Source organism: Protopterus annectens, chromosome 3.part0 (genome assembly GCF_019279795.1).
Source record: "Protopterus annectens isolate FY-2018-M chromosome 3.part0, PAN1.0, whole genome shotgun sequence".
Lineage (NCBI taxonomy): Eukaryota > Metazoa > Chordata > Ceratodontiformes > Protopteridae > Protopterus > Protopterus annectens.
This window is the reverse complement of record NC_056731.1, coordinates 1,950,247,117-1,950,267,434: the sequence shown is the minus strand read 5'-3', so window position 1 is coordinate 1,950,267,434 and position 20,318 is coordinate 1,950,247,117. Positions and strand designations below refer to the sequence as shown.

At 48.0% G+C, this 20,318-nt stretch overlaps 1 protein-coding gene across 1 annotated transcript in view; it reads left to right on the top strand.

Moving 5' to 3' along the window:
* The window catches only part of SETD2 (SET domain containing 2, histone lysine methyltransferase), a 3,532,865-nt gene that overhangs the window by 1,452,378 nt on the left and 2,060,169 nt on the right, over positions 1-20,318 (top strand). Inside the window, exon 9 of the mRNA XM_044066027.1 lies at positions 8,080-8,097. Coding sequence (XP_043921962.1) covers positions 8,080-8,097 — 18 coding nt within the window. The remainder of the gene's footprint in view (positions 1-8,079; positions 8,098-20,318) is intronic.

The following is a 20,318-nucleotide window of genomic DNA, read 5'->3' as shown; positions in this document are numbered from 1 at the left end:
GGTAACCTTGTTTTTCCCGAAGGGTATGACTATGCATTTTTGGCGTTTAACTTCAGGCTATGGCTCTGGCACCAGTTATCCGCTTCTGTGAGGCCCTTCTGGAGGATATCTGTGTCAGATGTGTTTTCGACTATGGCAGTTTGCAGTCATCTGCAAACTTTGTCAGCCATAACCCTCCTGTGTTTGCTTGTACTTCAGAAAAGTAGATGCCGAACAAGAGTGGACCCAGGACTGAGCCCTGTGGGACACCACTTGTGACAGGCTTTGAGTCTGACATGGCTCCAGCAACTCTGACCCTGTGGGTTCTGTCACTTAGCCAGTTTGCAACCCATCTTGTGATGTATGGGTTTACATTCAAGCTGATGAGTTTTTCGATGATACCTGAGTGGGGTATTGTGTCGAAGGCCTTTGCCAGGTCGAGGTAGGCTGTTTGGACTGCCTTTCCCTCATCAATGGCCTTGGTGACTGTCTCGAAAAAGTCAACCAAGTTTAAGAGGCAGGATCTGCCTTTGACAAAGCCAAACTGGGTTGGATCCAAAGTCTGCAAGTTCCCTATGTCTTTATTTATGAGTTCCATTATGATCCTCTCCATGGCTTTGCAGATAAGGCTTGTCAAGCTAATGGGGCGGTAATTTCCAGGGTCTGTGGAGGCACCGCCCTTATGAAGTGGGACCACAGTCGCCGTGCGCCACTCCTTGGGTACGTATCCTGAGGTGTGGCTTATGGACCATCACGAGTGGAAACTGGATCCACAAGTCTTCAGCATGATAAAGAAATGGGGGAGCCTGGACATAGACCTATTTGCCTCTCCTCAGAATTATCAACTGGGCAAGTTCTGCACAAGGACTTATCACAGACAAGCATGGAAAGTGGATGCCCTGTCCTTCAGTTGGAAAAATCAGTTTACGCCTTCCCTCCTCTGCCTCTTCTTCCCAAGGCCCTACTAAAGGTAAGACAAGAAGAAACGAAAATGATACTGATTGCCCCCCCCCCCCCCCCCAACACTGTTACCCAATCCTAAGGAATATGTCTCAATTCCCAGCTTGGTACTTGCCTCAAATACCTCATTTACTGTCTAAGCAAAACAGTCAGATCCTGCACGATCAGCTCCAAACACTGAACCTTGGCAGCATGGCTGATCATGTAGTTATTCAAGCAACACCTGTCAGTAAATCTGTGATGGATGTCATTTTGGAAGCCAGAAAGCCTAGTACTAGAAAATCTTTATGCTGATAAGTGGAAGAGATTCTGTGCTTGGAAACGAGCAGAAGGAACTGACACAGCAAAGCCAAATATTCCTCAGATTTTACCATACTTGACTGAGATGCTTGACAAAGGCCCATCTTTTTCATCAATAAAAATCCATGCCTCTGCCATCTCGACTCATTACAACACAGAGCCACCGATCTTTTCTCACCCTTTGCTAAAACAGTATCTTAGAGGGGCCAAAAAATTAAAGCCTCCCAGAAGATCACCAATTCCTGCATGGGACCTTAATTTTGTGTTGGAAAAGCTCAGCCTGCCTCCATTTGAACCATCTGCTACTGCAGATGTAAAGTTTTTTATCATGGAAAACAGCTTTGCTCCTGGCAATTACTTCAGCAAGAAGGGTTTCAGAGCTACAGGCCCTCATGGCTGTGGAGCCTTTTATCATATTTTACCCAGACAGGGTGTCCCTTAGGACCAATCCTGCCTTTATGCCTAAGGTGGTTTACAGTGTGGCTCTTAACCAAGCTGTTTATCTGCCAACTTTTTATCCAAATCCGCAGAACAAGGGGAAGCGGATTCTGCATTCCTTGGACATACACAGACTAAGATTCTACTTGAGCAGGACTAAAGCTCGAAGAAAAACTGAGCAGCTACTGTTGGCATTTGCTGCAGGATCAGAGGGAAAGGCTATTTCAAAGCAGACTATTTCAAAGTGGATAAGCCACTGCATTTGTTTCTGCTACTTAAATCATGGTAAGGGCATTGGGTCTCATTCCACCAGAGTTACAGCTACATCAGCAGCTTTTCTCAGAGGGGTTCTAACCAAAGACATTTTAGAAGCTGCTACTTGGAGTTCTGTTCATACTTTTACAAAGCATTATCATCTGCCTCTCTTCTCTAAGTCCAGGGCAAGCTTTGCCACTGCAGTTCTGCCGGGCTTTATAGCTGCCCCTAATGCTGTTTAGCTCCAGCCTCCCATCCATAGCTTTGGGATTCTACCCAAATGCAATGACTGCAGCAGTGAAACACTAAGAACATAGTACAGTTGTGTACACTTACCATAAATATAGATGTTCAAGTGTATTCACTGTTGCAGTCCAGGTTACCTGCCCGCCATCCCCCTTTTATTCTGGAGCTTCTCTTTCCTTCACTATATTCTACAGTCTTTGTGGTGTATTTGCTTTTAGATGAAGGTAAGGTTTGTGTTGCGTGTATATATAGTTTATATATTCTTTTATATATATATATATATATATATATATATATATTAATGGGGAGCACCTGACATCTGGGGCAAGAAAAACTGAATAAAATGGCGTCTACTGCATGTTTTATACCCCTGATGATCTGACGTCATGGAAGAGGAGACTGCAACCGACACAGGACCCAAGACTTTGTTATTCAGGCCGACTGAGGGTAACCTGCCAGCAGATTACCCAAATGTAATGACTACAATAGTGAATACACTCTAACATCTACATTTTATCTTAAGTGTACACAGCTGTACTTTCTGCACTTCCCTTTGGCTTATCTACTGCACCCATGGTATTCACAAAGTGCCTAGCTCCAGCCATTGCTTACTACAGGCAGAGAAATAATCAAATTTACCCATACTTCGATGATTGCCTGATGCAGGCCGACAGTCAGTAATTGCTACTTCGGCACCTGACGTTTGTAGAGAGACTCTTTACTTCTCTGGAGTATACCATCAGTGAAAAGAAATCACATCTGGGACCCAGCCAAAAGGTTGTATTCGTGGGAGCAAGCTTGAACACAACTTCTCAAATGGCATTCCTCACTCCAGAAAAGCAGGTTTGACAACTTATTTCAAACTACTGGCCACCCAAACCCAGCTATCTGCAAGAAAAATACTGCAAGCCCTAGGTCCATGGCCTCATGTATTCTACTTATTCCATATGCAAGACTGCAGATGAGGAAACTTCAGTGGTACTTAAAAGGTCTGTGGTGTCAACATTCCTAGGACCCGGAAACAGTGATTCCTATCATTGCTTGCCTAAGGACAGAGTTCCTTTGGTGGGTAGAGGCTTGCAACCACAACAAGGAACTCCACTTTTTCACAACCCCCCGCCATCCAAACTCCATTAACAGACTCATCAGACTATGCATGGGGGGCTCACATGGCAGGCAAATGGAGCCCAGGACAAATTCACCTGCATATCAACCAAAAAGAAATGTTAGCTGTACAGATTACACTGACAGCCTTCAAATGCCTTATCCTGCCAGAGCAACTCCTGATAAAGACAAAGACTGAAATGCCACAAAACAAACCAAACTTGAAAAAGGAAGCCTGCATGGCGATAAACCTCAGCAGATGCACCAATTCCAGAGACAGTGATGCTGATAAACTGCAAGCTAAAATTTTATTTTAAGCTCAACAAAAGTAGGCTTTTCGTCAGTGTCCCACACCAACTTCAACAGAAAAACGAACAACACATTCAGCTTACACCTTAATAAAAAGCTCATAAATCACATGACTACTTAGCAATTAAGCCAATACATTCACACCACCTGCTCTCAAACCCTTACCTGAGGACTCAACCTTACTGAACAAGCAGTAAAAGGAATATCCATACTTTTGTAAGCCACGCTGAAATAGATAAAAAAAAATGAAGAAATTAAAATAGATACAATCTACAAAAATAAATACAATAAAATTACCTAACCAAACTTCTTAATTTTAAAATACAAGAAATGGGTAACATTCCATCTGAAGTAGTTAACTTCATTTGTCAGCACCTTTGGGAATCGGATCCGACCTCGGATCTGAGCCGGCAATCTTTCATAGCTTAGATCCGAGCTCCTAGCTCCTCCCCTTCACCCATAATCCCCTGCCATCCCTGACTGACCTCAGATCTAGTTTGCCGCGCTTCTTGTCAGCAGCTAGGTTCTTGAGCTCCTGGTATCGCAGGGTATTGTAAGAGAAATTTCTCATTTTTTCATATCCCCCTTAAGTGTGTGTGAGCATTGAGTGTTCAGGTTCCTTTTTTGTGTAAAACTTCCTAGTTTTAAACCCTTTTAGTTAAACTTTCCCTCCCCTTCGCTGGTCGTTAGTTTCTGTGTGTTTGGGGTCTAACGAGTGGGTTTTCTTTAGGATGTCTGAGGCCCCTAAACCCATCTTTTCTAAGTGCACCAAGTGTGGCCATAAGCTCTCCCCAGCGGATGGCCACACTTGGTGTGTGCGGTGCCTTGGGGTTGAACACCTTTCCTCTGGGTGTTCTATCTGCGCGGCGTTCAACCCCAGGGCACTGAAGGACCGGAGGTCGAAGTTAATCCTAGCGGGACTTTTGCCCCCGGATTCGGCTTCAGCCTCCGGTGCTTCTGTGGCCTCCACCCCGGCTTCGGCGGTGGCCACTCCTGCCTCTCTCCCTCCGGTCAGGACTCAATCTCCCGTTGCAGCGCCGGAGGAGAGGGAGGCCAGGAAAGAAAAAAGGAGGGAGAAGCATCACAAGCGGCGAGCCGAGGCCTCTGCTTTGCCCCCCCCCCCCCGGCTAAGCGGTCTTCTCCCTCTAGGGCTTCTAGGTCTCCTCCTTCTTGGCTCCGGTCTCCGTGTTTCTCACCGGACCCCGAGGAGGAGGAGACCCAATCTCCGTCGAGGTCATCGAGGCGGCACTCCCGGCCAGCCTCGGTGGCCTCTTCGAGATCAACTTGCAGCCTTCCCACAGATTTGGATCGGATGATGCGAAGTTTTCTCCAGGCCCAACTGCAGATGGGTGTGCTCCTGCCTCCCCCCCCCCCCTCCGGGGGGGGAGCTCGACACCCTTCTTTTCTGCGATAGCTCCTTCTCCGACCCGCTTCCCGGGTTCGGAGCCGAGCAGCCTTGGAGCCGGGGGTGGGTCGGCACCGACAGTATCAGGTACTTCGGCGCCGACTCTTCCCTCGAGCCTGTAGGGTCCGTTTTTGTCGGATCCGGGCTCTCGGAGCCTTGGGCCGAGCGTCGGATCCGAGGGAATCAGTGTGTCTTCGGCTCTGTCTAGGTCGGAGCACACTGGTCCGTCGGATCCGATGGCTTCGGCGCCGACCCCAATCCGTCCATCGGATCCGAGCGAGGGTTTTCTCTCTGATCCCAGAGAGAGCGGCTCTCCCTCTGCTTTCGATGTGGTGGAGAGGGCACTGTTGAGTGCTTCCAGGCCCCTGGTCCTTGCTTCGGCTCCGCCCCGCACTCCCTCTCTGTTGGGTCCGGCTTCCATCACCCGGCCCCAGGGACAGCCTGCTTCGATGTCCCAGTTCGTTCCCTTGGAACAGGACGTGGCTGGTTGACGTCCTCGGACAGCCCCCCTGAGGACGTCCCAAACAAGCGTAAGTGCAAGAGGAGGCACGTGGACTCCCCCGAGTCCTTGACTGATGACACGGATTTGGATAAAGGGGAAGGTTCCCCTAGGTCATCCCCCGAGGAGGTCTCCTTTGGAGACATCATGGAAATGCTCAGGATAAGAGGGGGTGGTCTGCCCCCAAGGCTTCCTCGGGCGAATCCGTGTTCCTGGAGGCATTCGAAGCAGGCCCATCTACCTCTTGGGTGTCCCCTCCACCCGACCCCTTAGTGGACCTTATTTACCAGTAGGGCGTGGAAGGAGCCGGACACTGTGGAGCCAGTCCCCAAATGCCCGGACAAGATACTTAGTCTGCCCGCCGAGAGGTCCCATTGGAGCAGGGTCCCCCCGTAGATGCCATGTTGGTGGCGGCGGCCACCAAGAGGGAATTAGCTCAGGAGAGTCCCTCTGTCCATCCATCGAGCATGGAGTCCCGTTTAATGGACCGTTTAGGGAAGCGGGCTTTTAGTTCAGCGACCTCCTCGGTGAGGTCTCTGAACTACATGGCACATGTTATTCGACTGCAGCGGGACCTTATCAAAGCGTACGCTGCGTCACCCCCAGAGTCCATGTCGGTGGAGGACAAACGGTTGTACTCCATTCAGATGGCCACTCTCTGGTCCATATCTAACACCTCTATGCGGCTGTTGTCCCACGCCACAGAGGGAGCCGCTAGAGCCAGCGGAACAGGCCTAGTCATGCGGCGTCAGGCCTGGCTCTGGCATTGCGATTTCGCGGAACCCTTCAAGGCGTCATTTGCGAATGCCCCATTCGATGGTTCTGCCCTGTTTGGCAAGACTGTTCGCGAGACTTTGGTCCAGAGCGAAAAGGATGGGAAGACGTCTGCCATCGGAGTCCGCTTCTCTGCTCCCCAGAGGTCCTTCTCCAAGAACCAAAAGGGACAAAAGAAGATGTGGTTCCGGAAGTCGCAACAATCCCAGTCCGCTCCAGATCCCCAGTCCTTCCGTGGCAGAGGAGGACAGGGTGGACGCCGCCCTAGAGGCAGAGGGAGCCCGAGGAATGATGGGTCCAGAGAAGCTTTCTCTGACTGGCCCACCCAGCGACCATGAGGGGTTGCCTGACTGCTCCTCTCTCGGAGGCAGTCGGGGGATTTTTTTTGAGGCACCTGGCAGCTTGGGAGTCCATCACAACAGACCGCTGGCTGCTTCGCATCTTATCCAGAGGATACCAAATTTCCTTTTTCCTCACATCCCTCACCAACCCAAACGCCTCCCCGACGTCCCACCCGATCAGAGGGAGGCTGCAGCAGTGGAAATTCAGCAGCTCTTAGGAAAAAGCCATCCAACACATCCCCCCAGACCAGTTCGGATCGGGTTACTACTCCAGGTGCTTTTTGGCGCCAAAAAAGACAGGGGACCTAAGGCCAATCCTCGATCTCTCCCTCCTGTACCTGTCAGTAACCAAAGAAAAGTTCTGGATGGTCACCCTTCAATCCATTCTCCCCCTGTTGCGGGAGAGCAACTGGATGTGCTCGATAGACCTCAAGGATGCGTATTACCACATATTGATGGACAAATGATCCGGGAGGTTTCTCCGCTTCCGGCTAGGAGCCAGTCATTATCAGTTTAGGGTCCTTCCCTTCGGTCTCACCTTAGCCCCCAGGGTGTTTACCAAGGTATTAGCAGTGATAGCGGCCCACCTGAGGCTTCAGGGAATGCAGGTGTTTCCATACCTAGACGACTGGCTCCTGACCGCCCCAACAAGGCATCTACTCTGCTCAGCCAGGAATTCCACCTTGCTCCCCGGCTGGGGATCACCATCAACACGGACAAATCATTTCTCAACCCGAGTCAGGTGATAGACTTTATCGGGGCCAGATTAGACACAAACAACTTACTAGCCTTCTTAACCACCAAACGACTTCACACCCTGAGGCTACATGTGCGGGCCATTTTACTATCGTCTGCTCCCCCGGCGGGATTGGTCCTGAGGGTACTGGGCTCCATGGCGGCCGCAATTACCCTGCTCCCCATGTCCCGCCTGAACATGAGGGTTTTGTAGTGGACTCTCCAAGTCCAATTGTCCTTCCATCGATACCCTCTCAGTCACCCCATTCCCCTCAGCAAGGCTTGCAAAAGCGCTCTCGCATGGTGGTTACAGTCACCAGACCTCCAAGCGGGATGCCCTTTCTCCATGGCCCTTCCACTCCCCACGGTGACCACGGACGCCTCTCGCCTCGGGTGGGGGGGCATTATGCAGGCAGGACGGTCCAAGGCACGTGGAACGATACAGAGACTTAATTGCATATAAATGTTCTAGAGATGAGGGCAGTGCTGTTGTCGTTGCAAGCACTTCAGAGCTTTCTTCCTATAGGAGTAGTTGCAGTTCAAGTCAGACAACATGTCGGTGGTCTGGTATATCAACAAACGGGGGAACCAGGTCCTACCCACTCTGTCGAGAAGCTATGAGAGTGTGGGAATGGGCGATCTCCACCAACTGCTTTCTTATTGCAACACACATTCTGGGACAGTCCAACATCATGGCGGACAAACTCAGTTGCACTTGACTGTCTCCTTACGAGTGGTCTCTCAATCCCCAGGTAGCGAAGCGGATATTTGCCATATGGGGACAACCCTGTTGCGATCTCTTCGCCTCTCCTTCAAACACGAAATGCAACAGCTACTTCGCTCTAATTCCCCCCACCGGGGAATTCCCGAGAGACGCTCTGGTGCATTCTTGGCCTCCTGGTCTACTCTATGCTTTCCCTCCTCTACCTCTGATGCTAAAGCTTCTACAGAAAGTCAGTCGGTTGGGGAGCAAAATGATTCTCATTGCCCCATTCTGGCCTCGTCAAGCTTGGTTCCCTTACCTTTGGTCTTATCTGGTGAATCCACCTTGAATTCTAGATCCCCTCCCGGATCTGATTTCCCACCCCCTAGGCCTCCCAGTCCCGAACCTGGACAATCTCAAGCTTACGGCTTGGTTGCTCCAGTTCCACTCGTAGCTAGGACTCCCGGTATCTCCTCCCCAGTTAAAGCTATCCTAGTAGCAGCACACAAGCCCTCTACTAGGGAAGTCTATAGGAATAAATGGAAACGTTTCGCTATTTGGGCGGAGCGTCAGAACCTAGACCCTTTCACAGCTCCGTTGCCCGCCGTCCTGGATTTCCTTTCAGGGCTTTTTCATCAGGGGGATAGCTGTTCCACAGTCAAAGTTCAACTAGCAACTATCTCTCTTTACCACGTGGGACATGAACTGGGTCCATTGATCACCACGAAGTTATGTAAGACCTTTCTGAAGGGCACCTTCCTACTCAGACCTCCAATAAAGGAAGTAGTGCCTCCTTGGGATTTGACTTTAGTACTTCAGGCCTTGACAGCTCCCCCCTTTGAACCTGCAGCTTCATCTGATCTCAAACATTTGTCATGGAAAACAGCCTTTCTCGTCACTATTACTTCAGCTAGGAGGGTTTCTGAACTTCAAGCCCTATGTGTAAAACCTCCTTACTTGACCTTCCACAAGGATAGGGTTTACCTCAGGACCAATCCCTCGTTCCTTCCTAAGATTGCTTCCGAGGCAAATATTAACCAATCCATTAATCTGCCAGTTTTCTTTCCTGAATACCTGAACAAAGGGGAATACAAACTACATTCTCTAGATGTGCATAGACAGCTGCGTTTTTACATTCATTGAATGGCTGGTCATAGACAATCCGACCAGTTGTTCATCTCCTTTGCCAAATTTAATTTAGGTAAATCTGTGTCGAAGGTCACCCTGTCGAGGTGGGTTTCACAATGCATCCTTTTGGCTTATGAAAGTTCTGGCAGGCCCGCACCTCAGGGAGTCCGTGCCCACTCTACTCGGTCCATGTCTACTTCTGCTGCCTTTCGGTCTAGAGTACCCCTGGATGATATTTGCTCAGCGGCCACTTGGGCTTCACCTCATACCTTTATCAACCATTATAAATTGGATATCTGTAGAGGGAGAGCATCCTTTGGCTCTGCAGTGCTCCGGAACATCCTTCCATGAAGGCCGCCCAATGTACTGGTAGCTGGAGACTCTGTCCCAAAGGTGCTGACAAATGAAGTTAACTACTTCAGATTAAGAAGTTATGTACTCACCATAACGTTCCATCTGAGTAGGTAGTCTTCGTTTGTCTGCAACCGTCCCACCCTCCTTCCCCCTGACCTTCGGTTGTTATTTGGCCAGAAGTTTTTACTCTGCCCTCTAAGGAAGGTAGTTAGTTTCCTTTTTCAGCCTTATTGGTTATGGGCAAACTTGATCTGAGGTCAGTCAGGGATGGCAGGGGATTATGGGTGAAGGGGAGGAGCTAGGAGCTCGGATCTAAGCTATGAAAGATTGCCGGCTCGGATCCGATTCCCAAAGGTGCTGACAAATGAGGTCTACCTACTCAGATGGAACGTTATGGTGAGTACAATACTTCTTAATTTAAGCCTGGATAATGATAAGCTTCTAGTTTTAGCTGCCAAATTAATTCCTAGATCTAAAGGAGGCTTATTTCCATATTCCAATAAAACTCTCCAACAGAAAATTGTTTTACTGGACCCTGCTCTCATTTTCAGATTACAGCCTTGCCCTTTTGTTTGTTTACTGCACCCAGGGTATTCGCAAAATGCCTGCCCCCAGCCATTGCTTAGTGTGGGACCAAAGGTGTCCAAATCTATCCCTACTTATACGACTTTCTCCTAGCAGCAACAGAAGACCTCCTCCTAAATCATCTCAGGTTCACCCACCTCCCTTTTACAAAACCTGGGTTTCACCCTCAACTTAAACAAATCCTCTTTATTCCCGCAGCAAGACAAAACCTTTCTGGGCTGCAGGATCAGGACAGATCTGATGCGGACTTTTCTTCCCCAGGACAAAGTCCTGTCACTCTCCAGTCACTTTCAAAACCTTTTACTAGCTCCTCAAATATCTGCAAGATAATTCGTACAACTCCTGGGGCTGATGGCAGCCACCATCCCTATGTTTCCCCTAGCAAGAATGCATATGCGTAAGTTCCATTGGTATCTGAAAAACGTGCGGTCTCAACACCAACACTCATAGCAACAAATTCCCGTTCTTCCCTGCCTCAAAACAGAAGTAAGATGGGTGGATTCAACAAATCCTTCACAACCTGGGACTACCACTTCAAATCCCCTCCCCAACCCAACTTATGCATACAGATGCATCAGACCTAGGGTGGGGAGCCACCTTCAAAGGTTTCAGGGTACAGGAGGCATTTAATCCTACCAGTCAAAAGAAACATATCAATGTAAGGCAGATGACTGCAGTTCTTATGGCCCTGGAGGCTTTCCTTCTTATTTTCCAACCGGGCCCCATTCAAATATTCCCAGACAACACCACAGTAATGTGGTATCTCAACAAACAAGGAGGACCAGAGCTTACCTGCTATGCATGATAACCATACATATTTGGGACCTCGCCTCCAGGCACAACTTGACCCTGCATGTCTCATACATCCCCTCTCAGGACAACAAACAAGTGGATATTCTCAGCAGAACATCCTCTCTAAAACACAAGTGGATGTTGAACAGGGAGACCTTTCTAGACATTGTCCACCGGTGGGGCACACCTCAAGTGGAGCTCTTTGCCTCCCCCCAGAACAGACAATTGAACAAATTCTGCACTAAGGATCACTCTCCACTTGCCTGGAGGGTGGATCCCCTTCAACATTCCATGGAAGGGGCTGTTTCTATACGCTTTTCCACCCTTCCGACTAATCCAAAAGGTCCTACTGAAAATCAGGAAGGACAAACCAAAAATCTTGCTAGTGCCTCTCTTTTAGCCAAGGCAACACTTGGATGTTCTTTGTGTTTCACTGTTGCAGTCATCACATTTGGGCTATCCCTGTCCAGTTGGCCCTCGGCCATCCCGAATGCCAGCGACTTAGTATTTCTGCATCTATTGCTGTCGCTTGACGTCTGGTTGTCAGTAGTATAAAGTAAGGCAGCCGACGCCTTTACATCAGTCTTTTTTGCCATTGAGCCCGAAGCAGAAACGGTTCACATGAGTGCCGGTTGGCCGCTACCTAAGTTTCATCTACCAAAATGAAGTTGAAATCTTCTAAAGCTAAGTACCCTGTTGGGGTTCCTTTTTTCTTGCCCTAACAGGTGTCAGAAAAAGTTAGTAACGGTTTCACCTGTGGAAAGCAAATACCACACCGAAACTTCCTCTCTTACTACATCACTTGTTTAGGCCCAGACCACGACGTCCCCCGTTGTCACTTCTGTGCTTTGTTCAATGCCAGAACTATCCATCGTTGGGCCCTGATTGTAGCCAGATATTTTTGCTTGCAGTCCTCTAATTCCGATATGGCTTCAGTAAGCCATCTGACAGATCTTCTGAAAAAATGTAAAGATAAAGACAGAGACGGACTGCGCAGGTCCAAACCAACCAACGACGCTTCCATTAAGCTAGTCGTCAGTTCTCTGAGGTCCTTTCACAGCCCCTGATGCCTGGTTCTGTTAATTCAGAGGCTGCTCCCTAGACTCTTTCCGAGTCTGGTATGCTGCAAAACTCTTCTTCAACTAAGGATCCTGCAGTCTGTATCTTGGATGGGTCCGTAGCTGCTGAGCAGGCACCAGCTTCCAAGGAAGCCCTTTGCACTACAGAATCTCGACACATACCAATGTCTTGTTTCGCTACTACTGTTCTTTCAAAAACTACGGAGTTTCTTAGGCCCAGGGTACGAACCACATCCAAGAAGCAGATGACCCACTCTCAGGCGCCTGCTACCTTGCCTCAGTCTCAAATGCTTAAAATGGTGGAAGGACCTTATCATGCTGATCAGGGGAAGCCAAGCTACCCCCTACTAAAGGAAAAGAGATCTGTCTCCTGTAGTTCTGTCTGAACAAGAGTCAGATGAATGGGATGCATCTGAATATGAAGACATGCAACCCCTATCCACTTATGAGGATTCTGATGCAGACGATTCCATTTCTTCAGCCTCTCCCCCAGAGGATTTTTCCTTTGAGGGAACCCTGCATACCTTAAGGGAGCATTTCCAATGGGAGAGTCAGGACTACCCTCAGTCTAAAAAGAGACTCCAGGAATTCCTAGATCTTCCACAACACAGACCCTTGGCCATCCCCCCAGTCCTGGATATTGTGGAGGATGTTTTCCTTGAATCCAGCTCAACTCCTGAGGCCCTTCCTCCAGCTCCCAGAAAACCAGACCGGTACTACAGAGTCCGTGACTCTCACAAATACTTTTTAAAAATCCTACAGCTGACTGAAGTCATTTCTCAAGGGGCAAAAGGGATTAAAGCAACCTCTGTTGAGAGTCCCACCCCCCTCAGACAGGGATTCCTGAGCATTGGACAGATGGGGTAAAAAAAAAAGTATATACCGCAACTGCTCTTGCTATCAGGGCACTACACTGTTCGTTCCATATGCTGAAATTTCAGCAACATACCTTGGAACTCAATTAAACAAAAAATGTCTTCCTTTTCTGCTTGGGCAGAATCTAAAGATTTACAAGAGTTAATGCATTCTGTATGTCAAGTAACTAAACACACTTTGTACTGTGGTGTTGACACCGTAGAAGCTTCTTGCAGGGTAGCGGTCACTGGATCTGTCATTAGAAGGCATGCATGGCTTAAGGAACACTCCCTGTCAGACCATGTCAAATCTAAATTGTTGGATGCCGTCTTGCACAAATAACTTATTTGGCACTAAGGCAGAAGAGATCTTTAAAAAGATGGAAGAAAAAGCAAAATCCGTGCAAACAGTTGAGGATTTCTTGCAGGTCCAGCCCCATAGGTTCAGCAGGCATTGTCCCTCCAAACACTGGTCCTTTCTTGCTCCCAGTAAACCAGCCCAGCCTAGGCCCCATGGAAACAGACCCCCCTGACAGCAGCCACAGGGAATGCAGAGATCTAAGCAGTGGACTACCTCCACTTCAAAACCAGGGAGTTCTATGCCACCCCCTTACGGTAAGAACTCACGACTCCCCTCCTCCACCCCCTCCCTCTGCCCACCTTCACTTACCCCTAGGAGGAAAACGTTTCTTTCCCTCAAGCACCTGGACCACCATTACCAAGGACCACTGGGTTATGAACATTGTGTCTCAGGGATACAAATTTTCATTCCACACCCTTCCAGCCCCAAAAGGGATCCCAGATCTACCACCAAATCAGTGGGCAGAGGCTCAAAAGCAAATCCTTTCCCTGCTCTTTCTGAGGGCAGTAGAGCATGTTCCTGCAGGCCAAGGTTTCTACTCAAGACTATTTCTGGTACCCAGAAAAGAGGGCACCTGGTGCCCCCCATCCTCTCTCTATCCATTCTAATCACCTTCCTGGTGATCCCAAAATTCAAAATGCTCACCCTCCAGCAACTTCTACCCATGCTCTCGAAGGACACTTGGCTAGCCACCCTAGATTTAAAGAGGTCTACTTCCACATTCCAGTCAGGGAATCATGCAGGAAGTATCTCCGCTTCAGGGCAAGATCTCAACACTTTCAGATGTTCTTCGCGTTTCATTGTTGCAGTCATCATACTTGGGTTATCTGGCTGCAGGTAGCCCTCAGTCGGCCCCAATACCAGAGACTTAGTATTTCTGCATCAGTTGCTGTCGCTTCCGGACTGACGTCAGGTCATCAGGGGTATAAAAACAGGCAGCCGACGCCATTACATCACTCTTTCTTGCCGAGGAGCCCGAAGCAGAAGTAGTTTGCACGAGTGCCAGTCGGCCGCTACTGAGTTTTCATTTCCGAAATTGAATCATCCTGAAGTCTTCTAAAGCTAAGTACCCCGTTGGGGATCCTTTTTTCTTGCTCTAAGCATTGTCAGAAAAAGTGAACAATTGTCGCCTGTGGAAAGCAAATACCGCACCGAGATTTCCATTCTTACTGCATCATCTGTTTAGGCCCAGACCACGACGTACCTCGCTGTCGGTTTTGTGCTTTGCTCAACGCCCGAACTATTCGTTGGGCCTTTATTGTAGCTAAATACTCTCGTTCTCGATCTCTATATTCTGAAATGGCTTTGGTAAGCCATCCGACTACCGATCTTTTGAAAAAACGTAAGGGTAAAGGTAGGACAGACCGCACAGGTCCAAAACTACAAACGATGCTTCCGTTAAGCTAGTCGCCAGTTCGCCGGTACTCAGTGAAGCGCTTTCGTAGTCCCTAATGCCCACTTCGATGGATTCACAGGCCACTACCGAGACCTGTTGAGAGTCCTGTATTCCACAAGAATCCTTTTTGACTACGGAACCTGCGAGTGTCTCTACCTTAGATGGGTCCGGAGCCGCTGTGCAGGCACTGGCTTCTGAGGAAGTTCTTCTCATTACCGATATTTGACACAAGCCGACTTCCTTCGAGTCTTCAGTTCTTTCTAAAACTACCGAGTTTCTAAGGCCAAGAGTACGAGCTATGCCTAAAAAAAGATGACCCAAGCTCAAGTGCCTGCTTCCTTGCCACAATCTTAAATGCTTAAAGTGGCAAAAGACCTGATCATGCTTTTTAGGGGAAGCCAGCCTTCCCCTGCTAAAAGGAAAAGACTTGGCCCCAGCAGCTTTAACTGACCAAAGTCCGACTCTGAGGTTTCTGAATATGAAGACTTGCCTTTATTTGCCTGTGAGGATTCAAATGCAGAGGAAACAATTTCTTCTGTTTCCCCTCCTGAGGATTTTTCTTTTGGTGAAACCCTACATATTTTGAGAGAGCAATTCCAGTGGGAATGCCAGGATTATCATCCGTCCAAAAAGAGACTCAAGGAATTTTTGGATTTACCACAGCACAGACCCTTGGCTATCCCTCCTGTTCTGGATGTTGTGGATGATGTCTTTATGGAATCCAGTCTAACTCTTGATACTTTATCCCCTGCTCCAAGGAAACCAGACAGGTACTGTAGAGTCTCTGACTGCAAAATTTCTTTTCAAAAATCCTACTGCTGACCCAGAGGTCCTCTCCCAAGGACCCCTAAAGGAGTAAAAGCAGCTACAGTTAAGAATCCCACCCCTTAGGACAGGGATTCCCGAGCTTTAGACAGATGGGGTAAAAAAGTATACACCTGCAACACTTGCCATTAGAGCATTGAATTGTCAGTTCCACATGCTGTAATACCAGCAACATACTATGGAACTTATTAAGCAAAAATTATCTATCTTTCCTGACTGCAGAAAATGTAGATTTACAGGAGCTTATGCATTCTGCAAGCCAAGTCAGCAAGCATACCCTGCAATGTGGGTTTGACACCCTAGAAGCATCTTGCAGGGCAGTAGTCACAGGTTCTGTACTTAGCAGGCATACTTGGCTTAAGGAGCAGACCTTGCCAGACCATGTCAAATCAAAATTACTGGATGCTCCTTTGAACAAGGACCATCTGTTTGGCAGCAAAGCAGAAGAGGTTTTAAAAAAAGTGAAAGAAAAGGCTAATTCTATGCAAAGATATTTTGCAAGTACAGCCTCCAAGATTCAGTAGGCATGACCCCTCGAAACAGTGGTCCTTTCCAGTCCCCTCAGTGCCATCTCAAACTAGACCCTGGGGAAACAGACCCTCAGATTACAGTTTCAGGGATTGCAGAGATCTAAATAATGGAGTGCTAAGCCCAACCCCTTACGGAAAGAATTCACAATGACTTCTCAACTCCACTCCTCACCTCTGCCCAGTTGCTCGTGCCCCTAGGAGGGAAACTTGCCTACCATGCAAAAAACTCTACCTCCATCACCAACGATCGATGGGTCCTCAACATAGTATCCCAGAGGTACAATTTATATTTCCACACACTGCCACCCCCAAAAGGGTCTCAGAACTTCCTCCAAACCTGTGGGCAGAGGCACAAAGCCAAGTTCAGTCCCTGCTGCCATAAGGGCAATTCAGGCTGTTCCTGCAGAACAGATAGGCCAAGGCTTTTATTCCAGACTTTTCCTGGTACCCAGAAAAGAGGGCACCTGGTGCCCAATCTTAGATCTATCCATTCTAAACACCTTCCCGGTGATGCCAAAATTCAAAATGCTCACACTACAGCAGCTTCTCCTTATGCTGTCCAAAGATGCCTGGTTAGCCACCCTAGAGCTAAAGGAAGCCTATGCACATCCCTGTCAGGGACTCCTTCAGGAAATGTCTACATTTCAGGGCAGGATCTATGCATTATCAGTTCTCCGCACTTCCCTTTGGCTTATCCACTGCTGCGAGAGTCTTCACAAAATGCCTGGCTCCAGCCATTGCCTATTGCAGACCGAGAAAGATTCAAATACACTCTTACTTGAATGATTGCCTGATTCAGGCAGTCAGGAAAAGCTGTTGCAGCACCTGACATTTGTAAAGGACCTTCGTTTGTAAAGGACCTTCTAACCTTCCTGTGGTACATTATCAACGAAAAGCAATCAAAACTAGTCTTCTGTCAAAAAATTATATTCCTGGGAGCAAGCTTGGACACAGCGTCCCAGATGGCATTCCTTACTCCAGAAAAACAAGCCTATCTGACAGGCTACTTCACTCAAATGGCCACCAGAACCCAGCTATCCGCAAGGAAAATCCTGCAGGCTCTAGTGTTTGTGGCCTCTTGCATTCTACTAATTCCATATGCCAGACTGCATGCGAGTAAACTTCAGTGGTACTTAAGTCTTTGGTGCCAACATTCTCAGGACCTAGAAACTATCATACTTTATAATACCTTGTCTCAGGACAGTTTCTTTGGTGGACAGCAGTGTGCAACCACAACAAGGGACTTCCCTTTACACACCTCGCTCCACCCAGACCCCTAACCACAGACGCAGCAGACTGTGCCTGGGGTGCACATCTGGACGGCAGGTATATTCAGGGCCACTGGAGCCCAAACCAAATTCATCTGCACGTCATCCAAAAAGATGCTAGCTGTTCAGCATGCTATGGCGGCTTTCAGATCCCTACTCTCACCGGGGCCCGTTCTAATAAAAACCAACAGCACCCCAGTGGTACATCAACAAGCAGGGGGGAACACACTCTTACCCACTCTGCAGTCTAGCCATGACCCTGTGGAACACGGCCTTGGCTTTGCATATTCACCTGCAAGCTAAATTCCTGTCAGGCAAATAAAACTCTTGGCAGACAACCACCTCAGCAAATTCTACACTAGGGAGCCTCACAGCAAGGCCTGGAAAGTGGATGCCCTATCCTTCCAGTGGGCAAACCTCTCGATCTGTGAATTTCCCCCTCTATCTCTTTACAAGAGTATTACTCAAGATAAGGGAGGAAAGACCAAGGGCAATCCTGATTGCCCCAGACTGGCCACACAAGCACTGATACCAACTACTGCGCAGTCTGTCACTATTGCCTCCATGGCACCTCCCCCAGACTCCAAATCTCCTGACTCAGCAGGAGGTACAGTTCTTGCAGACCATGAACCTTGTAGCCTGGCTTATGCCATGACTTCTCCTCCAGTGGCCAGCCTAAGCAAGCAAGTTCTGGATGTCATCCCAGTACAAGAAAATCCTGTGCTGACAAGTGGAAAAGGTATTGTTCCTGGATCCACACTAAAGGAGCAGATCCAACACAGCCTTCCTTACCTCTCATCCTGGATTACCTAGCAGACCCATTCCACAGGGGCCTATCCTTCTCTTCCATTAAGATCCACGCCTCTGCCATCTCTGCTCATTACAGCACTGAGCCACCACGCTTCTCACACCCTCTTATCAAGCAGTTCCTGAGAGGGGCTAACAACTTAAAGCCACCAAGAAGAGACCCTACCCCTGCTTTGGACCTTAACATTGTGTTGGAAAAACTCACACTACCCCCCCTATGAGCCTGCAGTGTCAGCAGAGTTAAAATTCCTCTCTCTGGAAACAGCCTTGGTTCTGGCCATCACTTCAGCTAGAAGAGTGTCTGAGCTACATGCACTAATGGCTGTGGTACCCTTCATTATTTTTCATGCTGACAGGGTCTCCCTCAGGGCAAACCTGACTTTCATGCCTAAAGTGGTTTACAGTGTGGCTCAACCAATCTGTCCATTTGCCCACCTTTTTCCCTAATCCTTAAAATAAGGGGGAAGGTATCCTGCACTCTTTACATGTGCACAGACAGCTCAGATTCTACCTTGGTAGGGCAAAGCCCTTTAGGAAATCTGACCAGTTACTAGTCAGCTTTTCACCAGGGGCAGAGGGCAAAGCCATATCAAAACAAACAATTTCCAAATGAATAGCATACTGTATCTATTTCTGTTACAAACACCATGGGAAACTACCCCCTTAGGGGATCAGAATGCATTCCACTAGGGCAACTACAACCTCTACAGCCTTTCTGAGAGGAGTCCCTACCAGGGACATTCTGGATGCTGCAACTTGGAGTTATGTTCATACCGTCACCAAGCATTACTACCTGCCTATCTTTTCCAAATCCAGGGTGAGTTTGCAACCGCAGTCCTGCAGGGCATACTAGCCAGCCCTAACTCTTCTTGACTGCCTCCACCCATTCTTCAGCTTTGGGAATTAACCTAATTGTGATGACTGCAGTGAAACACGAACATAGTACTGTTGTGTACACTTACCATAAATGTAGATGTTCGAGTGTATTCACTGTGGCAGTCCTGGTTTCCCACGCTCCAGCTCCCTTGTCTCTCTCTCTCTTCTTCACTCCTTACAGGGCTTTTGGTGTTTGCTTTTTACTAGTGGTGTTTTTCCACCATAACTTAGCTCCCTATTTGGGGACTCCTGATATTTGGGACAAGAAAAACTGATGTAATGGCGTTGGCTGCCTGTCTTTATACAACTGATGACCTGACGTCAGTCCTGAAGCGACAGCAACCAACGGAGAAATACTAAGCCTCTAGTATTCGGGTCGACTGAGGGCTACCCCTAGCAGGATAACCCAGTTGTGATGACTGCAGCATTGAATACACTCGAACATCTACATTTATGGTAAGTGTACACAGTTATACTTTTTTCCATCCCTTTTAACGTTCTAGTTTAAAAGCCCACATTTGCATGGGTTTGTGCTTGTTTAACCTCTGTGGATCCAGTTTTGGTGTCCTGCAAGACTGCAAGAGCGTCAGGAAAGGGAAAGGGATACTCTTAGTGCCTCCATTTTCATTTTTTCCTAATTTACTGCTTTCTACACTTGTTTTTAGTCAGTTTTTGAATTTTTTAAATTTAATTGCATTTATTTCAACTGTATTTCCTTTAATATTGCTACACACTCATGTGTTAGCTTGCACTGCATTTGAATTGTTTTACTGCTGTTTTAGCTGCTTTTCTGTATAAAAAAAAAAAAAAAAAAAAAAAGCTGTAAGCTTTTTCCCCGCCTTTCCTGTAACTAGTCTAGTCCAGATACAGATTTGCTTTATCCAGGACTGTTTATAAGCTTCTGAGCCCCCCCCCCAAGCCTTTCTGTGTTGAAGGGAAAGCCGTCTGGCTTATCAGTGAGAATGGTAAGCACTAGGTAGCCTTTCTATTACAGGAGTGGTTTCTGGCCCAGAAATTGTAGTTTATTGGCCGTTTGGGCAGTTTTTTTATCCCTTTCAACTTTCTGGTTTAAAAGCCCACGTTTGCGCAAGCTGAGGTAAACTATTATAGGTGCCAGAAAGTCTGCTCTTCAGTTTTTCCCTTGAATCTTGCTAATTCTTTCTCTCTTGCAATTCAAATAGCTTAATCGCTTTGCACTTCAGCAGGTTTTTGTAGCAGTTAATTGTAGCACACCTAAGTGACATGAGCACTAGTTCTTCATGGAAATAGCTCCAGTACCTGGGTATGACCACCCCTCCTGGCATGATTAAAGGGCAGTTCCTGTGCTTTCTCCTGTTAACCTGGTGCACTTGGATATTCTGAGGCAGTGTAGCAACTATTTCATGTACACAGACAACCATCTCATTTTACCTCGC